The following is a 15,867-nucleotide window of genomic DNA, read 5'->3' as shown; positions in this document are numbered from 1 at the left end:
TTAATATTGCCAGAGAAATGTGTATTTCAAATACAATGATATGTAAACCCAAAGGATATGCTTCAATTGTATTTGGTACATACAGTTGGAATGCAAAATATATTTTTGTAGAGTATATTTTTCATACATTGGGTAGACATGCACTTTGTGAATATATAACAATCCGATGTATTTTTAATGCAGTTTTTCATGTGGATATGTAAATATGTGGATGCATTTTCTATACACTGATTTTATATGCCCTATGGAAGATATATACCCATGTAGCTAAATAGATGCAGGACTCTAATTCCCTGTGTTGGATATATGCAAGTGTACTGTTTATATATGTAAATGAATTTTTACATGTGGTGGATATATGTGCTTTATGTAATCTTTTCTCAGGAGGTTGCTTTCCCATACAATAGATAGGACTCTGTATGTATATTTTCTTGATAAATATATTTTCCATGCCCAGAATGTACATGTAATATAGATATCTGTGTATTTTAGACTGTTTCAATATATTGGTTATGTCGGCAGCATGGCCAAGTGTGCATTTTATGGAACATCTTTTCCCTGCTCTGCATGTGGACTATATACATCTTCAATAGGAGCTTTCCTAGCAACAAATGCCAGTGAATTCCATCCACACAGACCTGTCCTTGAAAGAAGTCCCCAGTCTGGGTCAGGAAAACTGATAAAGTGGAGGCTTGTCTCCAATCTCCAGGGAGTGGCTTCAGCTCAGAGAGGAGAAATCACACACACGCAACCGACTGGTCACACTTGCCAAAGATCCGTCTGTGTTTGGTCTCATCCAAACCCAGTTCCTTGGCTCCTGTGCGAGGCTCCTAAGGGGCGGTACCGGCTTTAGGAGCCTTGGGGCAGACCCGCTGGCGGGGAGAGGCGCGGCGTGAGGGCGGGCCGCTGCTGTGGGGACTCCGCGTGCCCAGCAGAGGGAGGGCATTTAGGGGAAAGGCCTGGTTCCCGCAGCCCAGCAGCGCCTCAGACTCAGACGGGTCTTCCAGGTCTCCCATAAACTCACTGGGCGTCCCCAAGGCCTGGGGTGCGCAGGGACCAACGGCTGAGCGGGTCCGGGTCTCGGCAGCCTCTACGGCTACCGCCAGCAGGGGTCATCCCGTCCCTCGCGGGGGCTCGGCGACCCTCTGGCAGCGACCAGGGCTGCCGGCGCTGTGGGCGGAGAGCTCCAGGTCAGCCCGGGCTGGGAGGCGCGCCGGCTTTCCTCGCCCCATGACCCTGGAGCAGACCGGAGCCGGGGCCGAGCCGGGCGGGGAATTGGACCGAAGTCCGGGAACCCTTGCCACCGTGCCAGGGTTGGGAGTGAGCGTCCCAGGCGCCCGCGTCATCCCCCAGCGGCCGACTCGCCTTTGTCTCGGGGCGTCCCCTGAACAGAGAGCGCGAGCGCGGCGCCGGCTGCAGCCGTGCGGGACGTCCAGGGACAGCGGGCTCCGGCCGCACGCTTTGCCGCGGAAAATCGGCAACTCGGTCTCGACGAAGACAGACATGGAAGGGTGGCTGCTCCAGCCTAATGCTCTGGCATATACGCGGCTGAGGCATCCGGGGCCTGAAGCCCATCTCGCGCCGAATTACACCGGAACCATCGGCGCCTCCATGTGCCCGCCACGTAGAGAGGGTTGGGGGCTTCGGGGTGCGTTTCCCGCGCGGGCCGGGGTCCTAAGAACAGCTCCTACTTTCCTGGTAATGGCGGGGAAGATGGGCGGGGACTCTGGCCTGTCCGGAACCCAATGTCTGGGGGGTTTGCTTTGTTCGCAGATCGGGGCCCGCGGTCCCTGCTCCCGCTCTGGGCCTGAGCGATCGATCGCGCCGGGTTTTCGGCTTCATTAGCATCCAACAGAACCCGGGCTGCGGGCACATCTCCCGCTGGATGGATAGTGGTTTTAAATACTCTGGCTACGTTTACGCAGGTCAGAGTGGAGTAGAAGTGGGTGGATGATCGGGGCCAAATACACAACTCATTTGGATGGTATAAGCTTACAAATACACAGTAGTGGAATTATTTTCTACCTGAATTGTCCAGCTATTTCTCCTCTTGCTCCTCAAGATCCAGCTGGAGACACAGGACGCTTTGTCGTAAAGTCAGTGGAGTACATTGTAGTTTGAGGGCTTAAACCAGACATATAGTTGCAAAATAGATAAATAGATGCAATCCTTGCCCAGATCCCAAGCTCAGCCCTGCCCTAAGTATTTGGGTTGCGGTTCAACCTAAATGAACTTCTCTTTCACCAGGAGACCCAAGGACTTGTTTTTCAGCCATTGGGAAGAGGCTATAGTGTCTTGCCTTTTCTGACAACTTCCCCAGTTATTGAGTCTCAGGGCCTGCGTAAACACCACCCGCCAACTTCTCAGATCTTCAGTGTCTCTGGGAATAAATCAAGGGAATAGATTAAGGGCCAGTTATTTCTAACCTCCCTAAATTCCTTTTTTACTTTTCAGCCAGAAATGCCTTTGCTGTTAACTCTTCCTGTGTGGATGGTTCTTAAAAAGAGGGTAGTCTCTTGCCTGGATTCATTAAGGTTCAGATCCCCTCCCCCCTTTATCCAGACCAGGCACAGTAGCCCAGTCTCTCCCCCAGGTCATGGCTGCCAGAAGCTATCCAGTCCCCAACCTTACCCACACTCTGTGAGGCCTTTGTATGGGTATCCCCAAAGCTTGAGAACTCCTTCCTGTCTGAATCCCTCAGCTACACAAGACAGCTGAGGGTAAAAGGAAAATGGGATTTGATTTAAATTTGCTAGTTTTTCTAGTTGCAGGAGTAAGGAAAAGCAGGGAGAGGGAAAGTTTTCAGGGCAGGAGGCATGGCTTGGAAGTTGGGCTTAGTGGGGGCCTTTGCTATTCCAGAGCAGGCCCAGGAGGGTGGAGGGGGAATTAGGAGGAGATTCCATGATGGGAGCCAGGCTGTGAGAAAGAAACTGACCAGAGGTCCAAGGGTGAAGGCAGAGGGAGGGCATCCAGCCCCAAAAGAAGGGGTGACGTGGAGGTGCAGAGGGCTCATGGGCTTAGCTCCCACCCAGACTCTGGCCTGGACCTGGGCCTCTCTCTGGCATGGCCTAGTGGGGGTCACTGGCTGAAAGAGATGGAGCCTATTTCACCAGCTTCAAGGTATTTAGTCCCCTCCCCACTTTTGTTAGTGTATAAAATGTGTTCTCAGAGGGAAGCCATGGGGTTAGGACCATGGGGTTGAAGTGTGGACCCGCCAACACCTGCCTCATATTCCAGGGCACTCTCATCCTCCCCGCTCCAACTTGCCTGCACTGCTACCCTGGCTTTGTTTCTTGGAGATCCTGCAGTTCAGACTTCCTTTTTCTGGCCCTGAAGGTAGTCTCGGCCTCCTCTGGGTTGTCCACGTTACTTTTACAGTCCCATGACTTCTCAGACATTCCTCTCCTCCCCCCAAGCTACCATCCCCCAGTTTTCTCTCTGCTAGTAATTGCTTGGGACTGGAGATGGCAGTTCATCAACAGTTCGTGGTTGCTTATATATTTTTGTTGTCCCTACAACTGCTCTTCCTTTATTATTATACATTTATTATTTTTATTATTCACCTGAGATGGAGAAAATTAAGAGAAACAGCTAGGAGACTGGGGATCCCATTCTTTCTAGGAAGAGGAGAAGATGTGTGGGGACCCTGTTAAATTTTTTTCTTAAAAAAATCACATCATCATACAGTCATGTTTTAATTATTATTATTAATATGATGAAGCAACTCTGTACAAGGACTATATAAAGGGAAAAACGTGCTAAAGACAAACGTTTGAATAGGAGGGCACACTACAGAGAGCTGGGAAGGGAAGAAGGGGAGGGCATATACCCACAGGGACTACACAAAATACTAGCAACAGACACAGAGAACAGGACACAGATTGACAAAGAAGTTCACAGAAGTCAAGTTTAAAGCGATGGGAAGAGAATATTGCATATCCAGTCCCCCCACCCCTTTTGGGGTATTCTGGTCTCTCTTCTCCATTAGGCTGTGGGTGTCAGGCTGGAGAGATGGAGCTCAAATCCAGCACTCTAGAGCCCATGAAATCATAGGAGGGGCTGCATGAAAGGGTACATGGGTGACCAGGCAAAGGAGGCAGTGCCTCAAACCTGAGCCAGCCCACAGGGGAGTGTGTAGACAGCTGGAATGTTGTTGATTTCTGCAAACTTGTACATAAGAGAGAAAAGTTTATGTGGGTGGGGAAGTGTGTCAGGTGCCCAGTGGGTAATGGGTGCATGTATTGTATGTCCACTCTGCAGGGCTGTATTTGGGAATATGAGGCTGCCTGCTTGCAAATACACTCAGGAGAGTGGGGTGAGCCCAGTAGTGTACTGGGCTTGGCTGTGCCTATGTGTTTGCCTGTGCCTCTGCACAATCCTGTACAGGGACTTGAAGCTGTGTGCTGGTGGGAGAGTGGGGGGCTCTGTGGATTGCATTTCAAGGGTGTGTTAGGGGAGATTCTCCCCAGGTGGGAAGAACTCCAAGATAGCAGGTCGGTTCCACACTTTCCATGCTGGGTTTAACTCCCATCAGTCCCTTGCTCCTGGCAAGGGTGAGTCAGCAGATGGGAAGTTGGGGACTCTTACCTAGAGGGATTAAAAACAGAATATGGGAAGGCGGGTGAGCTCCTTCACTGCTTCCCTCTCCTAAGGCAGCCTAGGATCTGTTGGGCAGAGGCTGGTTCCTGAAGGCGGCTGTGAATAAAAGGCCCTTCGCTGGGGGAGCCACTCTCTGGCCTCCAAGCCATTCTGGGGATGCACTCTCCCTCTGCTCTGGTCCTTATACTCCTCGGCTCGAGGCCTCCAGGACTCGGAGGTGGAGGCAGCAGATCCTGAGATGACATTGAGGAGCAGGTGGAGTGGGGGTGAGTAAAAGAAAGGAGTTGGGTGGGGGGTTGTAGCGTCCCCTCCTTCATTGTCACCGGCATGGGAAACAGGGACTGAGGGGGGAGGTTCGGTGGCCGGCAGCCCCTTTGGGGGTGGATTCTCCTCTTGCCTCGTAAATTATGCCAGTCCAGCCTCTGGCCGGCCGTGACCGTGAACGCCAGCGGGGAAGGAAGAGTCAGAGGCGGTAGCCACAGCTGTCAGAAACTCTCCTCACCAATCAATGCTGTGCTTCACAGCCTCTTTCATAGCCTTTTGGGCTTCCCAGAAGGCTAGGTGGGGGTCCCTGGGGTGGCTACTGAGTCTGCTGAACTCTCAATTACGGGCTTGCAGCTTCCAGTCCGCGGCCCCGCGGGAGGCAGGAAAAGTGGGTGGCAGCACACCTGTATGCGAATGGACCCTCAGAGGACTCAGGAGAGGGTTCGGGACCAGGACACCAGGCAGCCTGCCCTAGAGGGGATATAAGGCTGATGATCGTCTCATCTAAAGCTGGGTCTGACAAACGTCCATGTCTCGGCCTGCTCTGTCGTCCAGGCTTAGAGCACCCAGACCCTTAGGACTTGGGCATTGCTTCTCATTTTGTTCTCCTAAATCACATTTCCTTCTAGGTTCCTCCACTTCCTCCTGCCCTCCCAGAGCTACCCTGACCAGGACTGCCCGCCTCTCAGGGGTTCCTAACTCCAACAACAGCGAGTTTTGGGGAACCTTGGTTCCACTCTCCTCACCCTCGCCTACTCCTGCAGGCAGACAGACTTAAGACCACAAAAGAAAAATGGGGGAGGGTTGCCTGAACCACGTCTCCTCCAGATCCTCAGGAGGCTGTCCAATGCCCCAGTCTTGCTTCAAACCAGCCCCTCCCCAGTGCCTCAACCTTCCCTGCCCCTCCCCCTGGCCTGCAGCTATGGGCTTCTCTCCCTGGCTGAGTTCTTCCTTTCTCTCTGGGACCTGGCAGGGCCTGCTGGGGGTGTGTGGGAGGGAACCACGAACAAAATGGACAAGAGGGCATCCAGGGAGGGCCTGCCAGAGACACCTGGCGTTCTAAGTGGGGACTGTGTCCCAGGCAGCGCCCCTTCTTGCTCCCTGCCAGAGACAGGCTCAGTCTGGGGCCGGCGCTGTGTCTTTCCCTCTAAAAGAAGGAGAGCGCTTGCTCCCTCAACAGAAGTCTTTTCTTTTTCATTCTCCGGTTCTGAAACCAGATCTTGACTTGCTGGTCACTAAGATTCAAGCGGTCTGAGAGTTCCCTCCGACGCTGCCGTGTGATGAACTCGTTCACCAGAAACTCGCCCTCCAGCTCTGCCAACTGCAACTTCGAATAGGGCTTGCGCTTCTTCCGCGAGCGGCTGTGGATCGGGTACCAGGGCGTGCCTGGGCGGAGACGAACCAGCAGGGTTGGCCAGAGGACTAAGAGGTGACAAGCCCAGTGCCCTGGGTCCTTCCCCAGGCCCTTTTACCTTGGCCTAATGCCCAACCCCAAGTCCTTCCTCTCTTTTATGCAGACCCCGTTCCCACCAACTCCCCATCTTTCATCATTCGCTTTTTTCCCTTTCACTTCTCCTTGCCTTCCCAATCCTACCGCCCACTGCAGTATCCCTGACCCTTCTATGTTCCTCTCCCTTCACTTTTCCCCAGACCTCTTCTTCTCCAGGATATCCTGGCCCCTTCCTGTCACTTCCTTCAGGATCGGGTCCCTGATCGGTTAGAACAGAAAAGAGTGAGTGGCGAGAGTAAACCACGTTCACTTGCTTTTCTTAAAAGAAAAGAAAAGTAGGTAATGGGGGCCTGTGGGAAAGTGGAGGGAGAAGTCCCGGGAGAGCAGAGACCAAGCTCTGAGTCTCCACCCCAGGCTCGGGGACGTCTCTGTCAGATCTCCCTTCTCCGGAGCTCCCTGCTCCCTCCAGCCGCAGGTTGACCAAAAAAGGAATCTATCCAGTTATTTTATGGGGATATTTACATGTTTATAGGGCTCTCCCCCCACCCCCACTTCTTTTTAAAAGAGGCCTTCCTCACCACACATTCTGTCACCCCAGGTGGCCCTAACTCAATCCAACTCTGCCCGCCCTGGTAAATTGTCCCGCCCAGAGCAAGCCTCCAGAGTGGGCCGGGGTGCTTACCGCTGGCCGACAGCCCGCCGCTGGGGTTTAAAGGCGATACCAAGCTGCCAGGGTCGCCCGTGCCGGCGCCCTTATTGCCCTCGTTGAGCAGGGACGAACTGGAGTCGGATTCCAGTGACTGGCACGACGGCGGGTCGTGCGGGGGTCCCGCGCCACCGTCGGCACTGCCGCCGCCTGCCGCGTAGTCGTACTTGAACCCGAGCGCAGGCGGCCCCGACGGCTCCAGCGGCAGCAGCGCTGCCCCGGGCCCGACTCCTGGGCCGGGGTCCCGCCCGCGCTCCTCACGCTTCAGGCCCCCGCCGCCGCCCTCCGCGCACGGCTCGCGGTAGTAACCCTTGCTGTCCTCCACGCGCGCCAGCTCGCATGTGCGGCCAAAGGGCGGGTTGAGCGACACTGGGCTGCCGAGATAGGGCTGCGGGTAGCCATTGCACGGCTCCGCCGACGGCCAGGGCAGCGAGCACACGTTGTCGCGACGCGGGTAGGACAGCGAAGGCAGCCCGGGCAGCTGCGCCCCAGACGCGCGGAAGTTGGGGAAGTAGAAGGTGTCTCCCGTGTGGATGTTCACCAGCGGCCCCACAAACCCGGGATTCAGGAGATTATGCTCGCCCATTTCCGCGGGGCCCGACCGGCAGCTTCTACTTTATTGCTATCTGACATTAAACATAGTTAAACCTGCACCGGCTACCCATTGGCCGTTCAGCTCACGTGGGCGCCGCCACCAGGGGATGGGTGGGGACAGAGAATCCCCCCACCCCGCACACCAAATCCAACTTCCCCCTTCCCCAATCTCGGGGTGTGTGTGTGTGGGGGGGTGAAACACGGGGGCAGATTTATTCGCTGGCTTCTAGCTTTTTAGGGAAAAAGATCATATAAAACCTAATGCAAAGGGTGAGGCAATCGCCCGACACGGGGCAAGAGAAAAAGAGCCGCACCAAAAATACCCGCACTTCTGCACTCTGCACCCCCTAGATGTATTATCTTCTCGACAACAGCTGGCCGAGCACAGCCCGTCCCTCTTTAATTAGCTCCTTTATTAACTAAAACCGTTGGAATTTACAATATCTCCCCAATAAATTACTATTAGATATTGTGTCATATAAAGTTTACTGGCTGTTTAAGGAGACGGATGAGCCCTTTGGCTCGGGGTTTATTTACAGTAGAGGCGAGGTAGGGATAAGAACAGGTTTTCTTGCCGCTATCTCTCCCGGCCCTGTGGCAGCTGTGCTCCTCTTCTTCAGCTCTTTCTCCTCAGGAATTTGGGGCCCTCTCCTCCGGGAAGGAATCACGGCGAATTATTAATGTGGGGTCTCCCTCCCCCAAGCTGGGAACTACCCCAGACTCACACTTCCACTCAACCCTTAGAAAAGGGAGGCAGGCGAAGGCAGAAGAGGCAGAAAAAAGGCGCCCAACTCGATGTGAACCTTCCTGCCTGCTCTTGGAAATCTGGGGTCTCAGACTATGCTTCTCTGTGACTCTGTGGGTCAGAGGGGCTTCTGAACGGGGTCTCCTGATGTCTTTGCAGCAAGAGGCTCTGGGCCCTCAGCAGAGCTTGGTTGGCTTGGGAGACTCCTGATTCCCACTGGGGAGAAGACACCCCCACCTCCCCCCTGAACTGGCCCAGCCTGCTACTGGGACCATTAGACAGAAGCCATGAGCCCAATAGGTGTGCTGGGAGTAAGGGAAAGAACTCCAGAGAATTGTCTTGTTGTGGGATTAAAATTATATTTATGGTGCCAACCTCAGCAGCTCCTTCCTGAGAAGGCTGAGAACCCAGTGCTGGCCATTAGCGACATTCATCGACATTTGGAAACCACAATCCGATCTCAACTAAGTCCACAGAACACAGCCACATGGACTGAGAAACAAAACAAAACCCTTCAAAATTAGGTGTATTCTGTTGGAGTCCAGTAGACAAAATACTCGCATTGCTATGTGATTATTTCGGACTCCTAGCCAATGTGCGGTTTTGAATAAAATAAGGTGAGAGAAATAGTTCATGAAACGCCTAATGGGAAAACCCCAGAAGATTTAGAAAAAATTAGAGAGACTGAGGGAGTCCAAGAGAATATGGGAGAAAGAAACCCATGCAGGTGAAAATTAATTGTCTGAGCAGGAACCGATGCAGTCCAAAGCAAAAAATTCTCATCTTCCCCCCTTTTTTCTCTCTCTCTTCTGCAGGACGCAGCAGAGAAACGCAGATTCTTTGAATTCCACAGCTCCCGGCGATTTCATATCCCAAACCATAGGGGCTCATTCGGACAGAAATGTGTCCGCGCGGGTGTCGCCTTGCCTGGCGCAGTTCGCAGCTCAGCGCCACCCCACGCCCTGCTTCCCCTTCTCCGCCCTGGCCGGCCAGGCTGCCTGGCCAGGTTCCCCCCCACCCTCCCCACACACACCCCAGGAGCCCATAGGGCCCACTTGCCAGAAACAGGGCCAAGCGGTGGGATGCCATCCCCGCGCAGTCACCTGCAGTCAGGACCCTGAGAGCCGAGAAGCTGAGGAGCAGGCAGGAGACCGCCTGGATTGCCCTTTTTGTGCCTAATTGATAAAGGGGCTGCACGACAGCAGAGAGGAACATCCCTCAGCTGCAAATCCCACGTCACAGCACCTCCAACACCTTATTTATGCCCCCTTTTCAAGGTGCATTAATGAGCGCCACTGAAATTTTAATTTAAAAAATTATTTTGGGGTTATTTTGGTTATAAAGCTAAACAGGGTGTGACTTTAATATTATCGCGGTTTTCGATAAGAGCACTACGCTGGCGGCGAGGTCTGCAGGCCTCCAGGCCTCAGAGCTCAGCAGCTATTGTTGGTGTGAGAAATGCCGAGCTGAGCTTTGCCGAGTAATCACTAGTTTTTGTGGGTTGGAGGCTTCTCCCCTTTCTGCTCCCTCCCAGCTGGCTACAAATTCCTAGAAGGGGGATCCCAGTAGAATGGTCTCAGCCTCTCTCTATCCATCCCTCCCTAGCTCGAAAATCTCAGGCGCAACACTCTGCCCGCTGCCCTCCCGCCAGGCCGCCGAGCACACAGAGCAGCGGCCACAGGGGAGCAGATGCCACGCCGGGGAAATGAGGGTGCAGTGAGGGCTTCCTTAACTCACAGTTTGTCCTAGTCCGATTTGGTCCCATCAGAAAAGGCCATTTTCCCAGGTTTTGGACTCGGGGCACTGACACACGCATAACCCTCTCTTCCTTCCGTGCAGCCGACCCTGAATGCTCTCAGGAGAGAGCTGCAGAGAACAGTCAGCAAAATCCGCATCCCCAGTGTCCTGTTTTCGCGTCCCATTGTGAACCTAGGGATTTTCAGGACCCGGGCGAGGACCCAGGAAATCTAAGTGCCCAGCGTCCCCTTGCACCACCGCGCTTCTGTCCTCTTGTAAGACACCCGCTGCACACACAGCTCGGGCGCCCCTTCCGTAACCGGGCTCGGACAAACAAGTCCCGGAGCGCCGCTCCCATCCTGGGTCCCCGGGGCCGGCGGGAGGCTCGGGTGCGAAGCTTCAAATCTAAATCCAGCCTCGTCAGGAGCTGCTCGCCAGGAGCCCACTGGGGCTGGTGCGGAGACTACCGTAGGAAGGACTGGCAGTCCAAAGAGCTGGACAACCGCGTCTAGGTAGGTTTAGTCCGCCCGCACCTCGCAGCCTCCATACAAAACCATAATTGGCCAGGATCCCCAGCTCTGGAACCGCGGAGCGATCTGCGCGTCCACTCTCCAGTACATTCATTAAATCACAAGGTTAGAGGAGGTGGCCCGCCTGCTGGCGCCTGGGCCACCGGCTCCTGCTGCAGCTGGCCTGGTTCAACCATGCCCCGCTCATTAACTCAGGGGTTAATTAAAACTGAAGGCCAGGATGTGGTCCAAGGCTTTTCCTGAAAACCCATTGCAGCCCTCGAGCTTCGGCTCATCTACCAGCTGGATGCCCTTGCCGCCTCTCCCGTGCCTTCTCCGACTGAGACTCCAACCCTCCCGCATCTTGGCGGCCTCTGCGTGGGGCCTTGAGTCAGCGCCACCGCCGAGCCAGGCGAAAGACGTTAATTATAAAATCTACGCCAGCTGTGATGGCAGGGGCACAGCGGCGGCGGGAGTCTTAGGCCACCGCGGAGAGGCTGTGAATGGCTGTGTTTGGGCTTCCCCACCAACCCGAGATCGGAATTATTCCGCGCGGCGCGGCCTTCTATCCGGTCAGTCGAGAGGCAGCAGTGGCCCAGTTCAAGGTCACTGTCTAGTTTGCAGAAAGCGGTTCTGCCGCGTATGCAAATGAAGCAGGTCCCGGGCACTTGAAGGGATGTGAGTAGGGGCTGGGCTGGCAGTGGGAGGGGAGATGAAAAGCTCCCCACTCCTCACTCCTCTGTATTTGGCCCCTTTGGGGCAGCTCAGGCTTGTGACAGGACCTTGGTTGGGTTCTGACAAGGCTAAGGGGCAGAGGCAGTGGGTTCAGTCTCCTCTTTCTTTGCTTCACTAGCTCCTCCAGGGTCGGAGTCCACCTGGTTCCCAGGCCTCTCTTCCGGTGCTCAGGACTTAAGAAGAAACTTGGGGAGACCCCTTCTCCAGGTGCTGCCTTCTAGGGACCTGCAACCCGGAGGAGGAAGATTTAGAAGAACCTTGGGTGAGGGGGCCCAGTCAGGCTTTCAGGCTCAGGGAAGCGGCCTGGGCTCAGCAGTGTCCTGAAGTCCTCCAATCCTGCGGCTCCTCTGGACTCCCCCCCATTGCCACTTAGCAAATGGGGAAGCCGTGGGGAGTCCCCGGAGGACTGGGAGACCATCCCTCCACCTCTCACCTGAATATTCCTAAGTGGGTCATCTTCCCCTTTTTCTTTGTCCTTTCGGCGCGCTAATAGTTAAATAGTTTCACGGCTCTGACATTTTCCCCCTCCGCCAGCAGAGGATCTCCTCCGCCTAGTGAATTACTGAGTGTCAAGAAAGGTGTGGGGACCAAGTTAAAACAAAACAAAACAAAACAGTCTCATCAAATGCCACACCCACAGCCCGTCTGCAAGTGTCCGGGAGCGGAGTGGGGTGGGGCTGGCCTCTGTGCACCTCGAAGCTCCACGTGGGGTGAGGACTACCCTCAGTGGCCCCTGCCCCACAGCCCGTGTCTCTTTGTGACCATGGCTTCTGGTCAGGCCTAGCTCTGGGGAGCGGCTGAGATCTGCTTAGGGTGTGCTCTGCCCAGCTACCCAAATGTTTCCCAAATCCAAGACCCCAGCGCGGGGCCGGGGGCGCGGGCATATCGGAGTGAGAGCAACCCGCATAGGCGGCTTGTGGACGATGTGCTGCTAACCCCGGGGCTGGCCGGGCTGGGAGAGCGGGGGGCCACCTACCTTTGGAGACAGAAGAGGTTCAGAAGGCTGCTGAGCGGGGGTTCTCAGCCTCTGGAAACCTTCGGGGTCCCCCCCACCCAAGGCCGCCCGCAGGCCACGCCGAGGTATCTGAGGAGGGCGGGGCAGAGGAGGCGGAGGGAGCGGCCAGCGGTAGGCGCACGGGAGCTAAGTTGCAGAGCATCTCTGGAGAGGCCGCCTTTTATGGGCGTTATTAGCGCCCCTGTCTAGACTGGAGACGACACCTCCTCTGTGTGTAAACAGAGGCGGCGGGCTCTGGCAGGAAGGGGGATGACGCGTCAAGGGGGCGAGCGGCCCTCCCCTTCTCTGACCACCGGAAGATCAAGGCCTTTTCCACCCTCCCGCTTTCCTGTGCTCCCTGTTATGTCAAGGTCAGAAAGACCTAGTCACGGTCAAGGCTAAAAGAGGAAGAGCCTGGTTGGTTACAAAAAGGCTCTGACCCCCTCCTCCTCCCAGAAGCTTCTCCCTCTCCGGGGGCCCCTCAATCCTCCACCAGCGCAGGTCTGGATACCCATCTGCCTGAATCAGCAGTTGTCCTTTTTTTTTGAGGGGTGGGTTTCCAACACCATCCAAGTCGGACCCAGGTGGATCCTAGGCTGGAGAGTTCTGTTTTGAACAAAAGGAGCTGCCGCAGGGTTCCCAGCTCCAATCCTCTGAGAGATGGAGAATGTCCCAGGCTTGTCCCTGCCTGATGACCACACTGGCCTGCTGACCCAGCCTTTTGCGGATTAGCCTCAGGAGCAGATGGTCTGGAGACAGTCGTGGAGGGGTCTCCTGGAAACCCAGTCAGGTGGGCTCCTGGCTGTGGGACTATAGACTGAAAGGCCCAATCTGCTGGCTCTAAGTCTGGCACTAAGATGTGGGTGGGGAAGGGTTTTCCCCAAGCTCAGGAAAAGGTATTACTGAGCCCTCCCTGGCAGCCTGGTAGAGTGACCTTCAGATGGAGAGTCCTGTGAGGCTCCAGCCCACTTGTGTCCCCCAGTTCTGGCCTGGGTGTGGCATGAAGAATGGAGGGTGCCATCGGCTTATGAGAAAGATCGTAGGAGCCTCAGTCACAGAAGTGAAGGGCTGTTTCCAGGGAAAGCCTCTGTGCTCACCACGCTTCAGACCTCTTCTATTCCCTTGCATCCTCGTATTTATTGCAGCCTCACCTTCACACAAACACTAGGAGATTGGCCTTGGAAAGAAAGGCTTTTTATAGATTTAAATAAAGAAGAGAAAACCCACTCTACACTGTGATGAGTGCTGGCTGACAACACTTCTACTTACATATTTGCACACACAGGCAGTAAAGGCTGAAGAAATTCTGCACTGGTCAAAGGCTCTATACATACACATACACACATTTGTGCAAACACACATACCTTCACAGGAATGTCTCACAGAGTCCCCAGTGAGAATGCCAACTATTGGAGGAAGGAAAGGTAAGGGACCAACATGATCAGGAAAAGAATAATACATGTTCCCAACTTTGCCTCCCCAGAACACACATCACACAATACCTGTCTTCCAAGAGAGTTTCCATTCCCATGCTTACTTACTCTTACGGGAGAAGCATCTTTAAAAAGAATTGATCCAGGCATGATCATTCTCCAAAATCCATCCAGACATATTTAATCCAGGGCGTGAGAGGGTTCTAAACAAATGGTCACACTGGGATTAGGGACTCAGTGGGACTTCAGTCTTTGTCTGGGTTACTGGGGTCCCAATGCAACCCCAGTGAGCCTGCTGAGGCTTTCTCCTTCTCTTTTCCATCTCCCTCTGCTGGGGCCTTAGCCTTCCCATGTCCCTCCATGTGTGGGAAGACTTGCTCATTAGACTATGTGTGCAGAAGAGGAGGGAATCCCTAGGAGAACTCTAGACTTCTCTTTCTCCATTGACTCTCCAGTTTCCATGGTTTCCATAATGTCTACACTGTGTGTTGTCGGACTACTCAATGCACCCTCAAGTCAAGAAGGGTAGATGCCCATATCAAGGGACCCCCCTCCCGCCTCTTGTCTACTCAGTTCCTTTTTTTAAAGATTTTTTATTTTTAATTAAGGAAGGGGAACAGTCTGTATTTCTAGGACTTTATTAGGGGAACAGTGTGTTTTCCCCAGAACCAAGTCAAGTTGTCCTTCAGTCTTAGTTGTAGAGGGTGCAGCTCAGCTCCAATCCCAGTCACCACAGTGTTCAATCATAGTTGCATGGGGGGGGGGGCGCGGCACAGCCCACCACCATCCCATGCGGGAGTCGAGTGGCAACCTTGTTGTTAAGAGCACGCTGCTCTAACCAACTGAGCTATCTGGCCGCCCCTACTCAGTTCCTTTTCCTGACCTGTCATACATTTCATCTTCAACTCTTTCCACCTCAGGGGGGACTCAGGGGGTTTGGGAGAGAGGTTAGGTTAGTGGGTGGGAAGAGAAAGGGGAGATGGAATTAAGAATGAAACTTATTCCTGGGTGATTCACCAATTTCCTCCTAAATCTCTAGTGCCCAGCATGTGATTCTTTGGTAGTTAACCCAGAGTTGAAAAGGAGTTGAACAGGACTTGGGTCACATCGTAGCACAGCCTCCACAGTGAATTCTTCAGTCTCTCTCTCTCTTTCTCTCTCTCTCTGTTTTGTCACCCAGAAACATTTATTTAAATAAAAATTTAAAACTTCAGCCATCAGGCAAAGGGAAATCGGAGACCGCTGATTTCCAACGTAGTGCCTCCAGTCTTGTGTGTCTCGGGAGAGGAAAAATATTATATATAAATAAAAATTGCTGCAGTAAAGATTTAATCTGCAATAACATTGTTTTAGGCTATATTGCTTTTTAAGTCTCTTAACCTGACAATTTAACGATCTCATTAACTCTGCCAGATAGGGAGATAGGCACGGCTGGACGGGATGCAACGGGGAAACAAATTAGTGGCAGAGTCTATAAGGCTCCCGATTGCTTGGAAGATTGGGGTTTCCAGGAATGCTGGAGAATAAAAGTGGGGTTGGCTTAGTGAACTGGAGGTCCAAAGGGGCCCTAACCTCCTGGCCTCTCTGCATAGGTTGATGGGGGAATGAAAGAGTGCAGCCTGGGAATGCTGAGCAGGACAGGCTGTGTGGACCTCTCCCTAGCCCCAGCCCTGAACTGACCAGAGACATTTGGGACCCTCTAGGGGCAGTAGGGCCTCAGGAGCCTAAGGTTAGCTCCCCACTGTAACCACCACTACAACACCCAACTCCCAGCTGGGATGCTACCTTCTTAGCACCCAGATCCAGATTGGAGCCCCAACTATTTTTTTTCTTTAAAGTTTATTTGGGCAACAATTGTTAGTAAAGTTACATAGATTTCAGGTGTACAATTCTGTATTACATCATCTATATATCATGTTGTGTGTTCACCACCCAGTCAGTTCTCCTTCCATCACCATATATTAGACCCGTTTACCTTCTTCTAGAGACCTGCTCCCCTCTTCCCCCTTACTCTCTGGTAACCCCTAAACTATTGTCTATGAGTTTTTGTTCTTTCAGTTGTTTGTCTTGTTCTTTTGTTGTTTTCGGTTTATATACCACA

The 15,867-nt window shown here is 53.6% G+C and overlaps 1 protein-coding gene across 1 annotated transcript; it reads right to left on the bottom strand.

Annotated features, from left to right (window-relative positions):
* Positions 1-3,687: 3,687 nt before the first annotated feature.
* Positions 3,688-9,179, bottom strand: HOXC12 (homeobox C12). The gene is made up of 2 exons (XM_019724425.3): positions 6,996-9,179; positions 3,688-6,249 (listed from the first exon to the last, which is right to left on the bottom strand). Exons 1-2 carry the CDS (start codon positions 7,603-7,605, stop codon positions 6,011-6,013), a joined length of 849 nt encoding a protein of 282 aa, XP_019579984.1. The 5' UTR covers positions 7,606-9,179; the 3' UTR covers positions 3,688-6,010.
* Between the last annotated feature and the right edge of the window lie 6,688 nt (positions 9,180-15,867).

The sequence above is a fragment of the Rhinolophus sinicus genome, chromosome 1 (genome assembly GCF_057876585.1).
Source record: "Rhinolophus sinicus isolate RSI-liver-muscle chromosome 1, RSI-T2T, whole genome shotgun sequence".
In the NCBI taxonomy this organism is placed as follows: domain Eukaryota; kingdom Metazoa; phylum Chordata; class Mammalia; order Chiroptera; family Rhinolophidae; genus Rhinolophus; species Rhinolophus sinicus.
Note: the sequence above shows the minus strand (reverse complement) of the source record. Positions and strands in the feature narration are given on the sequence as shown.

What these genes read in the sequence shown, in the direction of transcription:
- HOXC12 (XM_019724425.3), bottom strand. Translation starts at nt 7,605, where the DNA reads ATGGGCGAGCATAATCTCCTGAATCCCGGGTTTGTGGGGCCGCTGGTG. An exon ending in CGGCGGGCTGTCGGCCAGCG is followed by an intron (nt 6,250 to 6,995) that starts GTAAGCACCCCG and finishes GTCTCCGCCCAG; the next exon opens with GCACGCCCTGGTACCCGATC.